Source organism: Cryptomeria japonica, chromosome 5, assembly GCF_030272615.1.
Source record: "Cryptomeria japonica chromosome 5, Sugi_1.0, whole genome shotgun sequence".
NCBI lineage: Eukaryota > Viridiplantae > Streptophyta > Pinopsida > Cupressales > Cupressaceae > Cryptomeria > Cryptomeria japonica.
This window is the reverse complement of record NC_081409.1, coordinates 325,355,866-325,380,772: the sequence shown is the minus strand read 5'-3', so window position 1 is coordinate 325,380,772 and position 24,907 is coordinate 325,355,866. Positions and strand designations below refer to the sequence as shown.

The window sequence follows — 24,907 nt, the reverse complement described above, 5'->3', positions numbered from 1 at the left end:
TTGCTTATGACATAAACATTACACTTTTTGAGCAATGGGTCATTCTCAGAACCAGAGCACAGACTCTTAGAGTGAGATGTCTCCATTTTTCTTGTATGCAAGGTGATTATTCTCGGAACCAGAGCACAGATTCTTAGAGCGAGATGTCACACTTTTTTTACTATACATATACAGGTTGTAGCATACTCGGGCATAGACTCCTATGAGGTGCTTCTAACTTCCCTTACACACACATGCACGAGGTTGAGTGGAACTAGCGGCATAAGGCTAGACTTTCTCACTCTCCTCCCTTACATGGATCACCTAGACAGACTCTAGGGGCTAGTTTTCCATGTCCTTTTTCCATGGATCACCTAGACAAGATCTAGGGGTGAGAAGTCCATGTTTTCTCTTTCACTATTCTTCTCATGGATCACCAATGTGTGTATTCATGCTTTTTTCCTTTCTTTTCTTCTCTTTGCATTTTGTTTCCATTTTTCATCTTGTGTTAGAGAACTCTCAAAACCTCACACTCTTTGTTGCGTTGGAATTGAGATTTAGTCCTCTTTCTTACCAAATAATTCTCCATTAGTTTTTGATCTCATATCAAATCTTTTTGTGAGCATTTGTCATTAATATTCTTTAACGATTCGAAGTGGTAAACATGATACCCTGTTTCAACTCACTAAAATTAGCAAGCCGAAACAGGGGGGGGCATATAGCTACCCTCGAATTTTCATCACCTTCCTTAGTAAGCATTAGGTGATTTTGTGATCTAACTTGTGGTTTTGTAGGTTGTGGTTCCTAACTGTGTACTGCAGATACCGCTGGGGGCTTCGTTCGACAGACTTATGGATATATCCTTTTTCAAATAATGTTTACTTTTCTGTACTTTAGCTTGCATATGCACGTAGTGTTCATATGACCGCTAAAGTGGGGGCTAAATGTAGCGTTGTAAATTGTACGCACTTGCTAGGGTGGTACAATTTCACACCTAGTTTAGCACCCGCCTTGGCGCATTTTGCATTTTGCATTGCATTTCCCCTTTAGCACTTAATTAATTAAATTAATTAGGTCTAAGGTCCTATTTTATCATTTCCTACATCATAAAGTTGGGCCCTTTCATTAAAGTGTGCCCTTTTCATTTTATTCCTCCTATACATCATTTAATCAAAAACCCTAATTAGGTCCTATTTTGAACTTGGGGGCTTGATTTCAGGGGTCAAAACATCTCAAAATCACCTGTAACTTCGGGATTCTCTCTAAAATCATCATATCCGACGGCCTTGAAAATTTGGTGAAAAGTTGTCGGGACCGTGGCGCCCGTGCACATGGTCCCGGACATTTTTCCCGAAATTTTGGGAGCACGATCCAATCATAAAATAAAGCTTAACCCCAAGAAATTGGCAGGATATTCAATCTCTAGGTCGGCCAAAAGACGGAATTACGACCTAGGGTTTCATATATAAGAGCTCTCTTTCTTCATTTGAAAGGATCCGATTTTTGTTTTGGAGGAACCTCATATGCAGCGAAAGAGCAGATCTTTGAAGACTTCAACAACATTCAACATCCTTCTATCAAGCATTTATCAATTTCATTCATCCATTTAGGGCTTGGAAGACATTGAAGAACAATAGGAGATTACCGACTGAAGATTGGCTTGTACTCCTCCCTTGAAGGTTGGGTATGATTTCATGTTGTTTTCATGTCTTTGCATAAGCTTCAATATATCCTTTATTCATGCTTTAGATCACTTTGCATCTTGATTTAGAGCATTTACATTATCATTTACAAGCAATTAGGGTTTACTTTCTAGGTTGCTCTAGTTTGCTTTCTTGCATTTAAGGACCTTGCACACACACTAGGTCTGCACACACAATACATTTTACAATACAACTTGGCTATTCGTGGAGGTGGAAATCACCGAAGCGGGGGTTTGACTAAGGCAAAACCCTATATAGCCGCCCAAACACCTTTTCAGATATAAGTGCAGGTTTCGGGACTCGGACGACGCCGCAAGTTGCAGATCCGGGAGAAGCAGACTGAGACAACACCACACACCAAATCTCAGAGCAAAAGACCAGGACAGGGGCGTGGGGCGCCCTGGTCCTACCAGGACAGGGGCGCTGGGCGCCCTGGTCCCTGGGACAGGGGCGCTGGGCGCCCTGGTCCTCCTGACAGACAACATTTTCAGCATTTTTGACAGCTTTTCCAGAGTGCAAAACAGCAGTTTTCGGAGCAGTTTCAGGGGCAGAATCAGGACAGTGGCGCCCGCGCCCCCGTCGCGAACATTTTTAGTCAGATTTTAACTCCGAGTACGCATTTACATTCTTGTCTTATCCTTGTGTTTATAGCTTTCCATCATTTAAGTTCAATTCTGTAATCTTGTTATTAGTTCATACTTGCACTTTGGGGTTAGGGATTGAACTTGCATTATTTTATCTTTCAATTACAACAAGGGAATAGAAATCCTAATAGGTAGCCCGTGGCTCTCTCTTCCACAAGAAGAAGTAGCCAATTGTGTGATACCTCTAGGCTCTTTCGTATTCCGCAAATGTGTGATTGAAAGTGAGATTAGGGCATGTTTGCTTAGTGTCACTTTTTCTCCCACACAATTCCTTCCCAAAATTTTCTTCCACCAAATAACAACATAGCCTTTCATCTTTGTGTTTGCAAACTTTAATATTTTACAATCATTAATTTTTTATACTTTCAATGTTTTTGAAGGTCAATAATCTAATCAATGAATTCTTCAAGGTTCAAACTAATAGAACAATTAGGCAAATCAAATCTACTTTTCTTACATTTTGAAAATATCCTTCAACATTTTTCATATTTTTTTAAATCTCAATTGAGTATCATATCTTGGAAGTTGGTCCATTATCTTATTCATATTTACTTTTGTTGATTCTAAAGCTAAAGTGCCTATTATTTTATCCTCTTCTATTGGATACAATTGGATTTGGAAATTCCTCATCTTATTGAATATTAATGTGGAGTACATCTCAACCTTTATTCATCCTTTCAAGAGGAATATTTAAATTTGAAGCAAATTATCTCTAGTTTGGTGACACATTTACAACCAACTCAACAAGAATTCTAGCCAACACTTGAACCACTAGAATGTTCTCTCCACAACCAATTTTCAACCTCTTTCACAATCTTGTGGGATTCCAAACTTGTCTTTAATACCAACTAATGCAATCAAGATTTGAGTCTTCAGTTGGAACCTCCAATTTGAACTATGTTATGTTAGATAGATGCCTTTTAGATCTATGTGACAAGTTTAGATAAGAGTTAATACATCATGTTACCATTATGGATTTTCCAAATGAAGATTAAGTTGCTTACTAAATAACACAAGTACAAGTGTAAATATACACTCTCCCAATATGAAAAATCTTACAATATCATTCTTAGAATCATAATATTAGGTGTTTGTGGTGAAAATGGAAACAACAATATTGAAAGGCTAAATGAATTCAACCACAAAACCCTAGCCTAACAACAACAAAGATCCACCATAACATATGAAGATTACCTAAGACAATGCAAATCAAATGAAATTACAAAGATTATACCATCACATGTCCAATAGGGTTTGGATCTTCCTATCTCCATTGATCTTGCTTGATATATTTGCTCTCAGATTTTATATGTGCAAAAGAGCTCAACAAAGAACAAAAATGTGGTTGCAAGTAGGATCGCATATGAAAGTTCAAAAGCGTAGTGTAGTCGAGTGCGTAATTGAGATTGTAGTCGGGGTTGATAATGAAGGAAGCATCTCCTTATATAGAAGACACTATAAGAAATGGAGGGATAAGATTGAGAGGTGTAAAAGATAAATGGTCGGTTATGATTAGCGGGTAGGTAGAGGAAATAATAAAATAATGAAAGGGTAGGTAGTGTAGGAATTAAGAGATGAATGACATGTGTCATAGGTAGAAAAGGTTAATGAATGAATTAATTAAATAAATAAAAATTTATTTAATTAATAGAGGAAGTGGGATCCATTAAATAAATAAGATATTTATTTAATTTAGGAAAAGGGATAATTTAAATAAATAAATGTATTTATTTAAATGAGAAATAAGGCTAGAAGAGGATAAATGAATTAATTAAATAAATAAATATTTATTTAATTAATAGAAGAATTAGGCTCAAATAATTAAATAAATAAAGGTATTTATTTAATTAGACATGACAATTTTAGGTGTCTACATTAGGTACACAAAGTATGACCTCCTTCAAAGAGTGCACTTAATTGAATAAACATAGGGGTAATAATTTACAATGCATCAAAATGACATAATGCAATGAAAATATGAAGTTGCATATGTAGACAAGTAAATTAAATACATTTGGAAAGTAGAGATAATTATGATGTTTATATTAAGATTCAACTATATTATTTTGTTCATCAAACTTATTGATCCATATTTCATGAGAAATGGTTCACATGAACCTATCTTTCATGAGAATGAATGATCAACTTAACACTGATAACATTGAGGTAATGTTCATAGGGGTGAAACATCAAGACTTCCTAGGAGGTCATCCATCCTAATACTCTTTCAACTCAAATGTTTTTAACCATGGATATTCTCCCAAGATCAAATCCATTTAGCTTGCTATCCTATTTGTAAAACCTTCAATGCGTGTTATGTCTTATGTACCATTTACAATAAGATCTCATTTATCTCATTAATTGATAAGTAAGTGGAATTTTGCAGTGTGTCAAAATTATGATATTTATATCAAGGTTCAATTGTGTAGCTTTTGATTCAAACTCATTAACCCATATTTCATGTATAGCGGTTCATATGAACCAAAGAAACGGGACTCGGACTCGGCTCAAACTCAGCAAGGCCGAATCAGACTCAGACTCAGACTCGGGACTCGGGACTCAGAGTGAGACTCGGTTGGACTCGGGAAAGTGAAAAACTCAAGAAATTTAGAGATTTTTAAAGATTTAAAACTTGTTTCATGCACCCTTTATTGAATACACCTTAAAGACACAATAACATCATCAAACTCGACCCATTTGATTACATACACAAGTATACATCAATCACATTAGCATAAACACAAATTGTAGCTAAAGGAAATAACAAACATAAATATATAAATATTGTCAAATGTATACAATATTACAAAACTCATGGAATAAAAAATACATGTCATCGTATGATCATCATCAAATGTTCCACACAAATACCAAAGGTAAATACAACTACAAACCTATGGCTCAGAGGAGTGTGCACCCTCTCACCTTGGCCCCTTGCGAAGGCGTTTAAGGTAGGTCCTGGATGATTCGGCAACCATAATCGCTCTTTGTGACACCATGCCATGCTCACCAACATCAAGAACATCTGTGTCACTATCAATATCTCCTATCTCTGCTCATGCTCTTTTCTCCTCCTCTGCCATGGCTACAGCCTCAGCCTCTATATCTACCTGGTCGATCCAATCAATGTCAGACTCGAAGGTTAAATTTTCCCTACTTCTATCGACGCAGTTTCCCCCCATATTTTTCAACGGGGATTTGGGGGCAACGCCCCTAAGGTGGGGTCAAAGGGTAGCGCCCCTTGCACGCTCCCCATCGCGATACAAGGCGGGGTCGAGGGGCAGCGCCTCGCGAGGCCAAAAAGACTTTTATTATTTAGTAAAGGCATCAGGTGTTATTTTTCTATTGGCTGACATGTTGTAACCCTAATTTTTCTCATTCTTAGGTGGAGGTTGTAGTGAACAAAGACGAGATTATTCATTTTTAAAAAACTTTAAAAAATGCATTTTTTTGGCCTTTTTGGGCCTTGCTACCGGCCGAGTCCTAGGCACAAGACTCGCTGAGTTTGGCGATTTTATGCCAAACTCGCCAACTCGGCGAGTCTAGCGAGTTCGCCCTCTGGACTCGGACGAGTCCGAGTCCAGAGCTCGCCAGACTCGGGGGGCATGTCTCGTACTTGGACTCACCGAGTTTGGCGAGTCCGAGGCGATTTTCTGATCTTTGATATGAAACCCATATTTCATGAAAATAAACGATCCACTTAACATCCATTACATTTAGGTGTTTTTCATAGTGGTGAAACATCAAGACTTCTTGGGAGGTCACTTGTCTTAGTAATACTTTGACTCAAGTGGGCTTAACTATGGAACTATCCCCAAGGTCAAGTTCGCTTAACATTTTACTCATATTCTAAACCTTTAGCAAGTGTTGTGCTTTAAGAACCATTCATTATAGAGTTCTTTAGCTTAGTTGTTAATAAGTAGGAGGTATTTTTCATAATGTGTCAAAACATGATATTTATATAAAAGGATTTAGTTTTCTAGTTTTCAAGTTGAATTCACCGACTCATATATCATGAGTAGTGGTTCACATGAACCTACCCTCATAAGAATTAATGGTCCACTTAATATTCATTGTATCTTGGTGATGTTCAAATCAAGAATTCTTCGATTCAAGCATGCCTAATCATAGAGTTTCTCCCAAGATAAAGTCCGCTTAACATGCTACCCCGTAAAATCTTCAACAATTATTGTACTTGATGAACCACTCATTTATAGAGCCCCTTTCACTCATCTATTGAAAACTATAAGGTATTTTTTACAGAGTGTCAAATTTTAATCCATCCCAACACTACTTTGATTCAAGCATGCCTAATCATAGTGTTTCTCCCAAGATAAAATCCACTTAGCATGCTACCTCATAAAATCTTCAACAATTATTGTACTTGATGAACCATTCATTTATAGAGCCCCTTTCGCTCATCTATTGAAAACTATAAGGTATTTTTTACGCAGTGTCAAATTTTAATATTATAATCAAGATTTAATTGCAAAATCTTTTAATCAAACTCATTGATGAATATTTCATAATTTAAATATTGATAAAAATATCATAATTTGATAAACAACAAAAAAATACCTCTTACTTATCAATAGATGAGCTAATCAAGCTCTATAATGAATGGTTCGTAAAGCACAACACTTATTTAAGGTTTTGCACGTGGGGTAACAAGCTAAGTGAACTTAACTTTGGGGAAAATTCCATATTAACTAAACACATTTGAACTAGAGTAGTATTGAAATGGACGACCTCCTAAAAAGTTGAAATTTTTTTATTCCTATGAATATTACCTAAATACTATTAGTGTTGAGTGGACCATTCATTCTTATGAAATATGGATTTATATAAACTTTTGATCAATAAATTAATAATAAATTTGACTCAAAAACCATGCAATTAAATTTTAATAAAATTTTAATATAAATATCATTGTTACACTATAAAAGTACCCCCACTTAACCTCTTATTTAAAAAAAATAAAGTTACACGAGCTAGGTACACGGGGCAAATTGGAGCTTCCACATTCTCCTCGTGAGTATATTCCATAAATATGCTAGTTGACGAGGAGCTATATCTTTAAACTATTTGAAGATCTCAAGCAATCAAATCCTTGATCTGTCAAAGAAAAATTTATACCCACGTTAAGATTTACGTGCAAACAATAATTCAATAATTTCCTGATGAAAGTTCCCAATTGTTAGGGTGGGAGAAAGAGAGATATAAAATGAAGATGGAGAAACTGCCAGATTTGATGGACGAAGCAAAAGACAGGACACTATTGTATTTGTTTCTTACCGCAGCCCTTGCTTACATTCTTTCACGTATGTAATCCAATCTCTTCTTACTGTAATTCTGAAAAGAAGAAAGCAATCTATGGCCATTGTATTCGAAACAATGAAATATGTTACCGTACTAAATTGCAAGACGGAGAGCTTCCTTAAATCCTGCAATTGGGTTCCCTTTGTTTTGGATTCCGAGCTGGTTGAACCGAGGGTCTATAGTGACATTAGAACAGTCATGACATGTTTATGTGAATTGATTTCTTGACCTATATTTGGCAAAGTAACAGAATGCATGCTGTGCGAGGAATACGATTTTATTATAATTCATATCGGCAGCCGCTGTAATTGAATATTACTTGTTCAAGAATTAGGGTAAAAACATCTCATTGTTGTTTTTAAGTGTAGAGTTGACCAAGTTTTCTGGTCCACATCTTTATTTCCTCCTAGCTATTTTTAGTTGGGTTCTCTCTGGCCCTGTTTAGAATTAAACCAGAAGGATGAGGAAGAGAGTGTTAATGTATAAGGAAATCCCACCACAGGGATGTGCTATTGTAGTATATGGCTTGCAAAATATCAAAATCATATAGATGGCAACAAAAAGCTAGCCAGAGAGAGCCCACAGGGCGTGACACTGAAACCGCAGGCAACGTATTATGTTAGTACAGTAGAGGAAACACTCGAACCCATAAACTCATCGGTTTGGACCTCAAGGTCTGCTTCTGGACTGCTAAGGCTTTTAGGGCAGGTGATGCCTCGTAAAACCACCTCTTTCTCACAATTGCTTTGTATGTGGGATTACTCAAAACTCAAAACAGGAATACCCAGGGTAGTGCAGATCACATTTGTGCACAGCAAAAGGCGCTGCATTTAATGATGCATATTTAGTCCGATCACATGCAAAGGTTTAACTTTGATCCCAGCTAGTCAATTTCCAATAGGGCACACTTTTTTTGCATGATCGGATCCTACGAAGGGATCATTCCACGGCATTGTCGGAGCAGGCTACCTGTAAGAATCCCATTAATTGAAGACCAGAAAAGCGTTGCATTTTTTCCGTTAATCTTTGTAAAATCTTCTGATTGAGAGGGAAACCATTTCTACTTTGTGTTCCCTGGGTTGGAAACTTAACCATGGCTTAACATTAAACAAATAATGAATAGCATACTAAACACATACAAGTGCATTCTTTTCATTTTTAAATTCCATTAAAAACTTTAGAAGTGATGCATGCACAAACTACTTATCCATTTAATCATTAACTCGAAGGGTCATGATTAGTATTTAAGAAGTAAGACGATTGCAATTATATTGTCATGTATCAGAAAACCTTGCTAACAAATCCTGTTTAGGTTAAATGATATGATCATTCTTTAGTTTCATCACAACAGTAAATAGTGTTAGTGATGCAGAGGAAGGACTGCTTCAAAACAAACACCCAATGATGAAATCAATTCAATCTAGGTTCATCCTAGTTTCACGATCTAGTTGCATTGCCTTTGAGCCTAATAGTTGCATACTCATTCTATCTTGATCAATCTCATGTAAATGCTGATTTGAAAAGCCCTCCCCCACTTCATTTGTAAGTTTTCTAACCAATACTTCCATCCTGCAACTCAAAACAACGCTATATTTTCATCAACCCCCATTCACCTAGGGTTTTAGACTGTCTACCTGCAGAATGAAGCACACAGACATGTATAACCTGCACAAATGAACAAATCAGAACTTCTCCTTTGGAAGGAGTGTGGGCAGCATTGAGACAGACCCTTCCACCAAGTTTCATGAATTTTTAACAGTGGAAACTCTCAGAATCAATTTTTCTTGCTTGCTGGAAACCCTAGTTCTGGGTTAGGACAGTCAAAGAGTAAAAATGCCATAACTTGTTCAAAACCTAACAAAAATGTATGAAACCAAAAGCATTGGAAAGATAAGACACAACACCAACCTTTCCAAGTGTTTGCAGGTCCGTGCCAATCCGTACAGGGCCGTACAACACTTGGTTTCAAACTGATACAATGGAAAAAAACACAAAAAAACAGTCAAGAAACTGTTCCAAACTAGACGTCTTGCATTCGAAACTGCTTTTTCTCTGTTCTTGGCGTGAGTACAGGCTTCTTTTATCAAGTTACATCAGTTGTATGTGCTCCAAACCGATTGCAACTTATTCCAACTATAAATGCAAAAGTGAATGCCCTTTTGTTGACAACTTTGCAACTTTTGAACACCTAACTTGACCTAACAACATGAAGGTACCCACATGACCTATATGGTCTACAAGGACCTTATTTGCACAAATAAACCCAAAAACCAAGGTTGGAGGACAAATTCCAACCCTTACAAATCAAAATTGCACTAGGAAATTCAAATTGTATTTTGGTGGGAAACTACAGATTTGAATTCCTAGACTTGATAACCTAACTTATCCCATAGAAATGGACCTCAATGGTCCCCTAAGACCTACATCAACCCAAAACAAAACTTGAACATCAAAATAATGCATGAAATGGGATGCCCCTGCATCATGCTCCCTAGGGAAAAGAATGAACTCAGGTTCCACCTGAAAGTAGGTCTTCAACTGTCCTCCCATGCTTGAGAATGTCTACTTCAGTCACCCATGTGGCATCTTCCGGTGGTAGTTGTTTCCACTTGACCAAATACTGGAAGTATTATTGGCCCCTAGTCTTCTTGCTTGCTCTTTTGTCAAGAATGCATTCTAGTTCAGGTGGAGTGTTGTGTGGTAGATCCTTTGCCCAAGCAACATCCAAGGGCTGCTGTACATCCGCTCCTCCATCAGTCATGGCATCTCCATTGTAAGGATATAGATGAGCAACATTGAATATTGGTGATATGCCTACTCCACTAGGCAACTCAATCTCATATGCAGTGTTAGCAAACTTCTTCACAACCCTACAAGGACCTATCTTTTTCATCTTCAGTTTGGTATATTCTCCTTGTGGAAACCTTTCCTTCCTAAGATGTGCCAAGATAAGATCCCCAATCTGAAAATTGACCTCTCTCCTCTTCAAATCTGCCTTGTGCTTGTATTTCTCCACACTAGTTAGCAATTGTTGCTTCACCTATTGATGGATCTCTTGCATAGCTATTGTGAATTGTTCTCCCTCTGCACTTTGTTTGTCCATACCACTGATATCTCTCAACTCAAACACTCCTCTAGGCTGCACACCATAAACTACTTGGAATGGGCTCTTACCAATGCTCCTATTCACTTAATCATTGTAAGCAAACTCAGCTTGGGGTAACACAAGATCCCATTGATTAGAATGATCCTTTGAAAGGCATCTTAGGAGATTACCTAAGCTTCTATTAACCACCTCAGTTTGGCCATCTGTCTGAGGGTGATAGGCTGAACTAAAGCCGAGATTGGTACCAAGTTTTCTCCACAAGGTCCTCCAAAAGTGTCCTATAAACTTGCTGTCCCTGTCTGAAACAATGCTCAGTGGCAATCCATGAAGTCTAACAACCTCCTTAAAAAAACAAACCTGCAATATATGAAGCATCATTAGTGCTTTTACAAAGAATGAAGTGAGCCATTTTGGAGAACCGGTCAACAACAACATAGACTGAATCAAAGCTCCTTTGTGTCTTTGGCAATCCCATGATAAAATCCATACTAATTGATTCCCAAGGCCTATTGGGAATGGGTAAAGGCTGATATAACCCTGCCTTAGTGCTGCTCCCCTTTGCTCTTTGACATGTTATACATCTCTCCACAAATTTTCTCATATCTGTTTGCATCCGTGGCCAAAATAATGTCTCCTTAGCTGCTCCAATGTCTGGTCAAGCCCAAAATGACCTGCCAAACTCCCACAATGCTTTTCCTTGATAAGGTTCTCTCTCATAGAACACTTTGGCATACAAAGTTGTGCTCCCTTGAACAACAAACCATCTTGAATAAGAAAATCAAGCCACTTGTCATTGGTGGTTCTACTAGGCTGCTTGTGATACTCACATATGTCCTTGAAATCTGCATCATCATCATACATACCTGTGAGAGCTTCAACTCCCACACTTTGCAATTGAATCTCTTGTACCATTAGTGCTCTCCTACTTAAAGCATCAACAACCTTATTGGACTGTCCCTTCTTGTGTTTGATGGTGAAAGTGAAGTTTTGAAGGTACTCCACCCACTTGATCTGCCTTTGACTGAGTTTCTCTTGGCTATTGATGAATTGAAGGGCATGGTTATTTGTATAGACTACAAATTCCTTTGGTAGGAGGTAATGTCTCCACTTTTTCAAGGATTTAACCATAGCATACATTTCTAAATCATATGAAGATTTTTTCTTTTTAGCATCATTCAAATTTTCACTAAAGAATGCAATAGGTCTATTGTCTTGACTTAATACTGCCCCTATATCATACCCACTAGCATCCCATTCTATTTCAAAGACCTTACTAAAATCAGGTAATGCTAAGATAGGCTTCTCTGCTACTCTCTTTTTCAAATACTGAAAACTTTTATCAGCTTGCTCAGTCCATCAAACTTCCTCCTTTTATCCCCTTTTATAGTGTCTATAATAGGTGCACATACATGACTGAAATTCTTGATGGATTTTCTATAAAAACTTGCAAGCCCATGAAAACTTCTTACCTCTGCAACTGATTTAGGTGTAGGCCAGCCCAATATTGCTTCCACCTTGCTTGAATCCATCTTCAATGTCCCCTTTGTGACCACAAAACCAAGGTGCAGCAGTTCGGTCTTCGTAAATTCACACTTTTTCAAATTGATTTGTAACTTTTCCTCTTGCAATCTTCTCAAAACCAAATTCAAATGATACACATGCTCTTCTTTATTAGGACTGAAAACCAATATGTCATCAAGGTAAACAACAACAAACTTACCAACGAATGACTTGATGATCTCATTCATAAGGCATATGAAGGTGCTAGGGGCATTGGAAAGACCAAATGGCATAACAAGCCACTCATAGAGCCCCTCATTTGTCTTGAATGCTGTCTTCCACTCATCCCCTTGTCTGATCCGGATTTGGTGATAACCACTCTTGAGGTCTATCTTAGAGAAGTAACTTGCTTCACTTAGACAATCCATCAAGTCTTCTATTCTTGGAAGTGTAAATCTATATCTGATTGTGATCTTGTTTATTGCCCTGGAATCAGTGAACATCCTCCACTCACCTCCCTTCTTAGGTGACAAAACAGTTGGAACGACACAAGGACTAAGGCTCTCCCTTATTAGCCCTTTGTTAAGCAACTCCTGCACTTGTTTTCTGATTTCTTTGTTCTGCTGTGGTGTCATTTTGTAGGCTGCTTTGTTTGGTCAACTAGCCCTTGGTCTGAAGTCTATATGGTGACTAATGTCTCTTATTGGAGGCAAGGTGTTTGGGAGTTCATCTACAACTATATCAGCATACTCTTGTAGCAAATCTTGGATCTCCAAAGGCAACTCATCAATCCTTGTTGCTGTCATAATAGTCCTAGGTCTGATCATGATTGCAAAGCCCATCTCTTCCTCTTCCATTGTCTTTAGGAACTCTTTCTTACCCACTAACATCACACTTGATCCCACCTTTGGGTCTTTGTCTTCCTCCTTCAGAGGTGCTAAGGTGCAAGAGAGTCCATCTTTTTCTATAATATCTCTATTCTTCCTATCATCATGCATGGTCTTTCTGTCAGATTGCCATAGCCTACCAAGTAACATATGGCACACATCCATAGGGATGATATCACACAACACCTTGTCCTTATACCTTCCTATTTGAAACATACCTTCCTATTTGAAACTCTACCGAACATTGCTCACTACTAACACTTACTGCCTTTTATTCAAACATGAAACCTTATAAGGTGTGGCATGAGGTAATCTTTTCAACTTCAACTTTTCTTCCGTTTCCATAGCAACTAAGTTATCAGTGCTACCGGAATCTATGACAACTTGACAACACTTACCTTTGCACTTGCAAATGGTTCTGAATAGTGATTTCCTTTGAGGTGGCTCCTTCTACCTTGAACAATGTCCTCCTCATCAGCAAGGATTCTCCTACCTCTGGCTCTTCTGTTTGTGGTGAAGAGTTGACACTTTCAGCATCTCCTCCTTGAGCAACTTGAATTCTCCTCTCATTTCTAAAAGAGGTAGTTGATTGTTCTTCCGGGCACTCCCAAGCTTGATGGTCTGCAAATTTGTTGCACTTGTAGCATATGTGTGTGAAGCCACTAGATCCTCCTCTTTGTCCAAATCTGCCTCTAGAGTTGGGCCTTCTTCCTCTAAAACCTCCTCTTGAACTTGATGTTTGTTCTTGTGAGGTGCTTGTCTCACCTTGGCTTCTTTGTGATTGTCCTCTACCAGCATATGATTCTCTTCCCCTGAAAGTCCGTCCCCTACCTCTGTTTTTCTTTTCTTGCCTTCTTTTCAACTTCTCCTTGGCCTTCATGGCTAGTTGATAGCATTCTTTAAGTGTCCTAGGGCTTGTAAGATTCAACTCATCTTGTAGGCTATATTTCAGTCCATTAAGGTATCTTGCAACCTTATCAACATCATCCTCCATATGACCTGATCTGATGCTCAACTTGTAGAATTCTTTGGTGTATTCCTTCACATCCATGTCCTTTTGTTTCAAGTTTTGTAGTTTCCTATACAATTGAGTGGTGTAGTCACTAGGCAAGAATTTTCCTTTCAACTTGGCAATCATCCTATCCCACGAAGTAATCTTGGTTTTGCCTTTATTTATTCTTTCTTCTTGCGCATAATCCCACCATAGGGATGCATGGCCTTTCAACCTTTCAACTTGGTTTTGGCCAACTTCACCTATTGCTCTTTAGGCACCTCCTCAAATTCAAAGTACTTGTCTAACTCCCCTATCTAATCAAGGAGTTCTTCACCATTCAAACTACCTGCGTACATTGGAAGTTCCATTTTTACCTCGGGTCCTTCACCCTTTATAACCCTCAACAATCTTTCCATCCTCAATTCTTCAATATCCCTCTCTTCTGGAGATTCTTCTTGTAGTGGATTTGCCTCAACCACTCCCTCTTCTTGGTCACTCATGTCTCCTATAACCACTCCTCTTCTTTGATTGGCTTCCACTGCTGTAAGTCTTGCTTCCAGGCTAATTCTCATCTCTCTCATTTCCCTAGCAAAGGCTTCCCCAAGTTTTGTGGCTATCCTTTCTGCCACCCTTGCGGTTGCATTCACTCTTGGAGGCATCTTTCCTTTCTTGATTCTTGATCTTGATTGTCTTTACCCTATCTTGTTTGTCTTTAGTGTCTTAACGTGGCTCTAATACCAATAATGATGCAGAGGAAGGACTGCTTCAAAACAAATACACAATGATGAAATCAATTCAATCTAGGTTCATCCTAGTTTCACAATCTAGGTGCATTACCTTTGAGCCTAATAGCTGCACACTCATTCCATGTTGATCAATCTCATGTAAATGCTGGCTTGAAAAGCCCCCGCCCCACTTCATTTGTAAGTTTTCTAACCAATACTACCATCCTGCAACTCAAAACAATGCTATATTTTCATCAACCCCCATTCATCTAGGGCTTTATGACTGTCTACCTGCAGAATGAAGCACACAGACATGTATAACTTGCACAAATGAACAAATGAGAACTTCTCCTTTGGAGGGAGCGTGAGCAGCATTGAGACAGACCTTTCCACCAAGTTTCGTGAATTTTCAATGGTGGGAAATTCTCAGAATCAAATTTTCTTGCTTGCTGGAAAACCTTAGTTCTAGGTTAGGACAGTCAAGAGTAAAAATGCCATAACTTCTTCAAAACCTAACGAAAACGCATGAAACCAAAAGCATTTGAAAGACAAGACACAACACTAACTTTTCCAAGTGTTTGTGGGTCCATACCAATCCGTACAAGGCTGTGCAACACTTGGTTTCAGACTGATACAAAAGAAAAAACACAAAAAACAGTCAAGAAACTGTTCCAAACAAGATGTCTTGCATTCCAAACTTCTTTTTCTCTATTCTTGGTGTGACTACAGACTTCTTTTATCAAGTTACATCAGTTCTAGGTGCTCCAAATCGATTACAACTTATTCCAACCATAAATGCAAAAGTGAATGCCCTTTTGTTGACAACTTTGCACTTCTGAACACCTAACTCAACCTAACAACATGAAGGTACCCACATGACCTATATGGTCTACAAGGACCTTATTTGCACAAATAGCCCAAAAACCAAGGTTGGAGGACAAATTCCAACCCTTACAAACCAAAATTGCACTAGGAAATTCAAATTGTATTTTGGCGGGAAACTACAAATTTGAATTCTGGACTTGATAACCTAACTTAATCCATAGAATTGGACCCCAATGGTCCTCTAAGACCTACATCAACCCAAAACAAAACTTGAAAATCAAAATAATGCATCAAATGGGATGCTCTTGCATTGGTTAGACTCACCAGTGGACTCAAGCTTCTAAGATCACTTGCAACACCAAAGATTACCTTCTATTGGAGAGCAGCAAGAGAAAATATTGCTTGAATATGGTGCAGAATGGTTTATGATCTATTGGTCAAAGATTATCCCATTTACCAAAGGTACATATGATGCCTTGCTTATATAGGCAAGGTTGAGAGATAGGACTAACTGGGATGATGACAAGTGTTTTAATCCTATGGCATGAGACAACTAGGGATAAGATCACATGTACACTAGAGACTTCTAGGAAGATTCCTAACTCTCTAAGTAAACTTAACATGTGAATAGCACCTAACTAATAACTAGTTAGATATTATGCCTTATTCACACTCCAAAGGGGAAATTGGATAAGAAATACCCTTTTTCACACTAACCCCCCCTAAGTGCAACTTAGGGAGAAGTAAACAAATGCATGAATGCAAAGATGCATAGATGATTGTTGTTGGCATAAATTGCCTGTTGTTATGTTTGATAATATTTGTTATCCGACAATGTATTAATTAATTGTATTGAGTGGGTTGTTAGTCTCGGGTAGTTATGTGTCGGTTGGTTGACGTTTGTGTACCTCTCAGCAACCGTCGGGTCCTTTAAATATGTTGTGTACTGCCAAGGAAGGGGCATGGTATTGTCGGATCTATTGTAATCCTTGGCCAACCATCTTTGGTCTCTTCTCTGTAATAATTGAATGTGTGAATAAAGATATATTTTACTGCCGTGTCTGGTATGCATTGTCATGTACATTATTATTTCTTGTATTTAATTTACCAGTTGTAGCGGTAAACATTTTGGTGCCGTTGCCTTAAAAGAAATCGGTTTAGCTTTGAGTGGTTCATGTCCGTAGATCCCATCAAAGGTGAGAAGAGGCCACAGGGTAGTCAAGACCAAGCGATTAGGTGTCTGCCGACCCTCGGTCAGAGGGAGCACAGAGACAAGTCGAAGCCTGGAAGTACTCGGAGTGTTGGGACACTGGAGGTGGACGTGTAGACGATGCACGCGTGTCTGAGAATGCAAGGGAAGCACCAGAACGTAGCGGTCGGAACAGTTCACTCAGGTCCGACACACCTGGAAGTACTCTAAGTGTTGGGGACGTGTAGAGGATGCCTGCGTGGCTGAGAGTGCAGGGAAAGCACTGGAATGTAGCGGTCGAAACAGTCCACCCAGGTCTGGCACACAAGGCGAATACACACGTACCTTTTGAGTGAAAACAATGTTGAACACCCAGGAGAAGCAGAAATTGCCGAAGTTCATGGGAGATCGGTCGGAGGACCTGGTATGGCATTGCAAGACATGCATAACCATTTGGGAGGCAAATGGCCAAGATGACAGGGACTATTGGCTGAAGGCATTTCTCGTCACCCTTCGGGGGATCGCCATTGACTAGTACACAGACCTTGACGCCCAACACAAGACGAGATGGAGTGATCTGAAGAGGGCGTTGCAGGAGGAATTCAAACTCTTGAGGGATGATAATGAGATAGTGGCCGAAATCTATAATACTAAGCAAGGGAAAAATGAGTGTATGTGCTTACAACCATAGGCTCAAAGAACTATTAAACAAGATGGAAAACCAGCTAGCCGACGGGTTGAAGAAGAGGTGGTTCACAGAGGGATTGATACCCTCATTGCGCAAGAGATGAAAGTAGTGCCTCCGTCCTCATACGCCAATGTGTACAATCGAGCGATGGACATCGAGAGTGAAAATAAAACCTCCTCCCAAGAGAAGAGGAAGACCGACGATGATGAGAGCACCGAAGGTAGCAGTGACGAAGAATCCAAAACCGTATGAGACCTTCGACGGGATATGTTGAGAATGATGAAAGAATTGAAGGCGGAGAAAGGAACCAGCAATGAAGGTAATGAACTATGGTGCATTGAGTGCAAAAGGGAGGGGCACACAAAAGGTAATTGTCCTAGAAATATGTTTTGTGAAATTCGCCAAGTACTGGGGCATTCAATCAAGGAGTGCCCGTACAATTTGAAGATGGGAAGTACACAAGTACTCTTCACACAGGGAGAGTCCAACCCATCGAAATCACAGAATGTATCGCCAAGTGGTTATGGAAATCAACGAGGGTGAAACCAAATACAGTACGACTCCAGAGGACGTCCTATCATACAATGTCGATAATGTAGTGAATGGGGACACTTTGCGAGAGACTGCCATAACAAGAAAGACAACATACAATTATTGTGCAAATGGTGTGGACCAGGTGACCATGAAGACACCAACTGCCCGAATCAGAAGGGTATTAATATGCTAGACGTGGAGGAACAAGAGACTGCAGTTTTAACAATCACAAGAGCACAAACAAAGAAGGCGATGTATTCAGACTCTGGTATGGAAAAGGAACAAGACGAAGTAGAACAAGTGTTGGCGAAGGAACGAGTAACTTCCAATGGAACTACAAGTATGCCATTTGCGGGAGTCAGAGAAGAACATGGTCCGGTAGGTGCTACAAACAACCGTACCCATCAAGGTGGCAAACCTTCTTCAAACTATGCCGCAACTGAGAATGGCAATTGCTAATACAGTCAGTGATGACATAGTTACCTAGAAACAATGTAAGCCACACGAGGAGGAACTGACGAGAAAACCCTCACCCAAAGGGAATGAGTCCAGTGATCCAATGTTGCTAATGGTGAGCATCGGGAGGAAGCCGACGGTCGTCGAGATGGAAATAATGGGGAGGAAGTTGACAAACACCATTGTCGACGGAGGCTCGGGAGTAAACGTACTACCAAAAGACACGTGGAAATGTTTGGGAAAGCCGAATCTTTGGCCGCCAAGCTTCCACTTGGTAGGTGCTGACCAACACGACATTCAGCTGTTGGGAACATTGATGGCACAAAAAGTAATGATTGGGACAATTTTTTCTTGGACTTTGTAGTCATCCGATTACAGAAGAAGGCGTACGATGCACTCCTCGGGAGGGGATGGTTGGTTACTGCCATGGCGAATCATAATTGGAAGTGAAACACACTCTCGATCGAGAGTGATGGGAGTAAGCACGTCATTGACTTGAGAAACCAGGCGGTGAGTGAAGAATTGGCACACTTGGACTCTGAGTCTGAGGGTGGAGAGTTAGGTATGGACAGAGGAAGGAAAGGCATGAAACCCAACGATGAAGGGGTGCTCAAACTAGAAGATTGCTCTGAGGATGAGATGAGTTCTCTTAATGGATTATTTCACTGGCAGATGGAGGATTATGAAGTCTTCCACCCCGACTGTAACATGCTACAAATTGGCCAAATTGAGGACGTACAAAGTCCGTCATACGATATTCATCTGTGCACATCCGAAGCTGGTGTGTTTGGGTTGTACGAACAGTTGCCAAGTGAGCCTGTACTGTATGAATAGAGGCCGCCGAGTGGGAATGGGGAAGTATCTAAGGTGTACGAAGAAGATTCACAGGGCAAGGATTTGAAATTGGATGTTGTAGAGCCTAGTGGAGATGCCTCGAAGAAGTTAATACTATACGCTAAATGGTTCACATCAGCCGAAAGTAATTCAGCCATATGGTTCAAATCAGCTGAGAGCAAGTTGACCATACAACCCATAAGAGTTGAGAGTACATGGAGCGTACGGTCCACATGAACCAAGAGTGAAGTTGCCGAAGAATTGTCACTGTACGCCAAGAGTAAAGTTTTTGAAGAATTGTCATCGTACGCAAAGAGTAAAGTTGCCGAACGATTGACTAAGTCCATACCGTACGCCGTACGGTTCAGAGAAGACAAGAGCAAGTTGGCTCCTGAGAGTCTAGGTTGCGTCGACATGATGAGGTTACCACACGAAGCTAAGAGCCTCGGCTACACCATACAAACTAGAGAAGCCAAGTGTTGGAGATCCGTACGGTCAAGGGAGAGCTGGGGAAGCAGACTTGACAGTAGGACAAAATCGAGAGAGGGAAGGAACATTCCCATCCAGCCACAGGAGAAGTCGAATTCGTACGGTGTAGGTGAAGAAGCAGAAATACCGTACAGTGTACGATCAACACGTACGGTCGGCACATAGGCGCAGAGCAAGGCGAGGAGTCGGTACGACGTATGGCAAAACACCATTCCGTACGACGTAGCTCACACGTACGACATACCTTGTTCAATCAACCCGTACGACGTAGCTCATCCACCCATTCCGTACGACGTAGTCCATTCATTCGACCCGTATGACGTACGTCATAAACTGCATAGAGAACAAGGTATGGTGTATGGTGAAACCGTACGATGAATATCGCACAGGAGGCATCGTATGACATACAGGGAAGCTGTACGAACATCGTACAGGAGGCATCGTACGGTATACAGGGAAGCAATCAGGGAGAGATCGTTCGACCATGCTACAGGTACGACAACCAAAGGCGGAGGCCATACAACAACCAAGAGAAATCCGTACGGATCACAGGAGGAATACCGTACGGTCAAGGAAGTAGTATAGAAAAAACTCGAAGGCATCAACTTTGAGTTGGATGAAGGGAGTCTCAAGCCACACACCTATGCATCGTACAACCAAGAGAGAAGCACAAGCTTGTACGAAAGAACAAGTCTATACGCAAGGAGGATAAGCCCACATGGAAGGAGAACAGGTCAGAAAACACAATACCCGTAGGGGAGAATGCACCTTGATCAGAATTTTGACTTCATCGACCTCGTTCCCGACGTCTTAAAAAAGCAGAAAATTGATGCACGCCATGGAGAGTTCCGTGTGGGTTTGAAGGTTGTAATGCTGCCCTAGGACCTTGTGAGGGGTGCTGCCCCAAATCCCCATTTGATTTGGCAGGTACACTACAAGTTGGGGGTGTCCATTCGAAGTCACTATTTGTCGTTAGTCTTTCCAAATATCACTCAAGGTTTGCTTGTCATCTGGAAGACGACTTTTCTTTTGGGGGGGATGATGTTGTCGGCATAAATTGCCTGTTGTTATGTTTGATAATATTTGTTATCCAACAATGTATTAATTAATTGTATTGAGTGGGTTGTCAGTCTCGGGTAGTTATGTGTCAGTTGGTTGACGGTTGTGTACCTCTCGGCAACCGTCGGGTCCTTTAAACATGTCATGTACTGCCAAGGAAGGGGCATGGTATTGTCGGATCTATTGTAATTCTTGGCCGACCATCTTTGGTCTCTTCTCTGTAATAATTGAATGTGCGAATAAAGATAGATTTTACTACCGTGTCTAGCATGCATTGTCATGTACATTATTATTTCCTGTATTTAATTTATCAGTTGTAGCGGTAAACAATGATACAAGGATGTTAATGGGTATTGACTACTAGGCCATTTTAGGTACCCATGTACAAATGCAATCTCTCATAAACATAGAAAAGGAGAAAACCTTGTGGGACAAAACTCCTCTTCAAAACAAAGAAAAGATGCAAACAAATATATACGAGTGATGGATTGAGAACTCAAGACCCCCCAAGGATGAGATCCATCACAATTATAAAATCAATGCCCCATAAGAGGGAAAATGAGAGATTATGTAGCCCCCACCCCACAATGTGTAATGTCTTGCAGTAATGGTGAATGCTTGAAGACAAAATATAATCCAATGTCTACAAACAACATTACTACCCCTGGGAAGAAAAAAAATCAAGTATAGATGTAGGAATGCTTTCCATTCCAAATAGGAATTAGCAGAAAGAAATATCAAGATGTATGATGATGGTGTCTTTGAAACCTGTTCATGTGTTGCCATGTCCATGGAAGATGATGCCACAATCAAATCAGGTACATGTTCAATCGAACAAGGTGACAAACTAGGATCAAGTGATAATTGATGGTGAGCAAGATCCAAAGATGCAGATGATGGAACAACGACTATTATGGGGCTGTCATCAAAGAGGAGAGACACCCCTCAAATGTGTCCTCCAAATCTGAAATGTGAGACGCCACAAACAAGTGCAAAATACTTGTCAAGAAATCATCCCACAAAGCTGAATCTAGAAGACTATGATGTACTTGTTGCAAAGAATCACTTGAAGCTCTAAAAAAAGCAGCTTTGAACTTTCATGAAGCAACAAAAGTTGGATTTGTGATCTCAATAGGAGGAGGAACATGAGAGATCTCTATATCATCAAGGTGCTCATGTTGTGTATCATATTCAAGCTCCTCTAATACATCCTCATCAAATAGTATATTTTATACATCAAGTGGAATGAGTCAATTTGATGTAGGATCATCTAGGAATGGAAAGATACGAGAATCTCCATAGATCTGTAATTTTGGTCCATAGTGTACGTAGGCACCTAATCTTTGAGATCTTCTAGAAAGTGCCCCCAAAAATGTTAGTTCCAATGATTGTACCAACTAATCCTATGATATGATATTTTTATTACCCCAAAGTGATTTCTTCCAAGATGTATCTGATTCAAGGATGAGTCCATAAAGATGAGGCAAAGGATTGAGCCACCTACAATGTGATAGGATGTCTTTTTACCAAAATTCAGAATTGTTCTTAGTCAAAATGATTATGAGAAGATGAATTGCATAACCTATGATATTACAATGATACACTCCTCAAATGATAAGATCAAAGATCAGATTCTCAATGCATATTAAACAGTTGAAATGAAGTTATTTGATTAAAATATAACTTTCTCAAGTGCGAAGATGTCCAAGTAATCATCTAGAATGCAAATATGTGACAAACTGAATAAAATGTACTTAGGGCTGAATCTAGAAAATGTGCATGGGTGACTATATAGAGCTCTTCAATACCTCTTTAATGCCACATGAATCACAAAAATTGAAGATCTAGGCAAAAAGTTATGAGCTTGGAGGCCAAAACTAAAGATACGATTTCAATTAGCAATAACAAGAACCTGCAACAAGATCTAGCAAAATGGTATGCACCATTGCAAAGTGCACAAAACTAGCTTTTCGATGATATCTCATTTTCAAAACAGAAAAACCTTGATGAAAAGTTATGGCAACATGAAAATAATACCTAGTTTAGGGCCAAACAAGGCATGGTGCATTCCATGAGTGGAGAAATTGGGTAGTGCCGTTACACATTTGGATGTCATTGTTGTCATTGATGTAAAACCTTTGTCAATCTCATATTGCCCTGTTTGTTATTGGTGATTGGGATATTGGATAGGATTAGTTGGTGGTCCAGATGTTTTGTCCTCTTGACATTATGCTGATAAGAAGATATGGAATAATGTGTCAGTTTGTTTCTGAAGGTCTAGTGTTCTTCACTGGGTCCGGAAATACTTCTTGTGATTGCTTTGGAGGAACCTATCATGGACCGGAATAAATATTTGTTTTGGATATGTCTTAGGAGACCATGTTTGGATAAGCAATGCGTTGAACAAAACAGATTTTTGGTGATACTAGTTTGTGCTTTTTGGTTCGGGCGGTTGGATGCAAAATGTTTTTAATATTCGTTGGAAGGACTGCCGACTTGGTGTATTTTACCTTCAAAAAATATATTTTTGGGTCGATGCTATATACATGTCACATACATGCTTGGCCAACCTAGTGATAGTTATTTGATCCGATTGGTATATATTGGTTATAATAGATGTGGATCACATATACACAAATAAAAAGAAAGAGATAGATGAGAGAAGTAGAAGTGATGTGCATGTAGGATGGATAGATGATCGGTATGCAAAGAGAGTAAGATTAGTGATTCGAAGGTATATAGAGCAATTAGCTGAGTATGTGCATGGAATTGTTATTTGCATTCTAACAGATGTATTTTGTGTATAGTTCAATCTATTATTCTTATTGCTTTATGAGATCAGTTTTGTATCTTGCCTTGAAGAAGTGATCTTCAGTAGAGCAAGTCTCTCTTTTGTATCTTTCCTGAGGTTGTGCGTCTCAATCTGCAAGTCCGAAGCAGTGAGCTCTTTTTGGCAGGAAGCCTTGTTGATTGTAAGACAGTTATTATATATTGTGAGTTTAATTCTCACTGTGGTTTTTCCCAGTTTGGGTTTTCTACATAAAAATCTGGTGTCTTGATGCGAAAGCTTTGGCTGTCATTGCAATTTATTTTCTGCTCATTAACATTGGCAAATGCTGAAGTTATAAACTCTTTAATTTGATGATATATTGTGAATGCTGATTCAACCGCCCCCTCTCAGCCTTCGGTAGTGTTCAACAAGTGCCACCAGTTTTGACCGCACAAAGTAGAGTGTTGGTGGTGGGTTGGTGGCAAAATTCATTCGACTGTGTGATCTAGTGAATACCACCCATAGTGGTGGCATTTGGGTAGGTGACAAAGGCCATGCATGCTGTTGGATTAATCTCTTTGTGATGGCAAGACTAGGAGCTCAAAAAACCCATGAATAGGCACCCAAATATTGTGCCTTTTTATCCTTTCAATTTCTTTAATTAAACAAATAGTAATTCATTCCTTTTGCACCTTGATGACATAGGCTTGCATAGAAACGTATTGTCAGTATAGACAAAATATTTTGCGAATATTCCAACCCACATATTCGTTGACTATGTACCTTGTTGATGCTTGTGCACTATACGAACCATACAAACCCATATCGTATAGGTTCCATACCATTGTATGGACAATTTTTTTTTGCACCTCTTCTAAACCTTGAAAAGTAGCCAAATTTTATTCGACTCCAAAATATAGAGTGCCATATATGAAAATAGAGGTTTTGAGTCTTTTGGACTCAATGGAAAGGTTCATTTTGTCCCAAAGTGCACCTAGCAAAATCTTTTGAATGTGCAACTAGCAAAAGCTTTTGCTTGATTATCTTCCAAATTCAATAAGGGGATTACAAATCTAAAGCTTTGATATATTCACCAATGGACCCAAGCTTCCCAAGATCACCTAGAACTTGAAAGATTACCTTTGACAAGAGAGAAACGAGAGAAAATATTGCTTGATTATGATGCAAAATGAATTATGATCTAAT

General features: G+C 39.4%; 1 protein-coding gene across 1 annotated transcript in view; it reads left to right on the top strand.

Moving 5' to 3' along the window:
* Positions 1–7,405: 7,405 nt before the first annotated feature.
* Positions 7,406–24,907, top strand: part of LOC131062392 (uncharacterized) — a 214,978-nt gene continuing 197,476 nt past the window's right edge. The window contains exon 1 of the mRNA XM_057996042.2: positions 7,406–7,647. Within this exon, the coding sequence (XP_057852025.2) occupies positions 7,551–7,647 (97 nt within the window). The 5' untranslated portion in view covers positions 7,406–7,550. The remainder of the gene's footprint in view (positions 7,648–24,907) is intronic.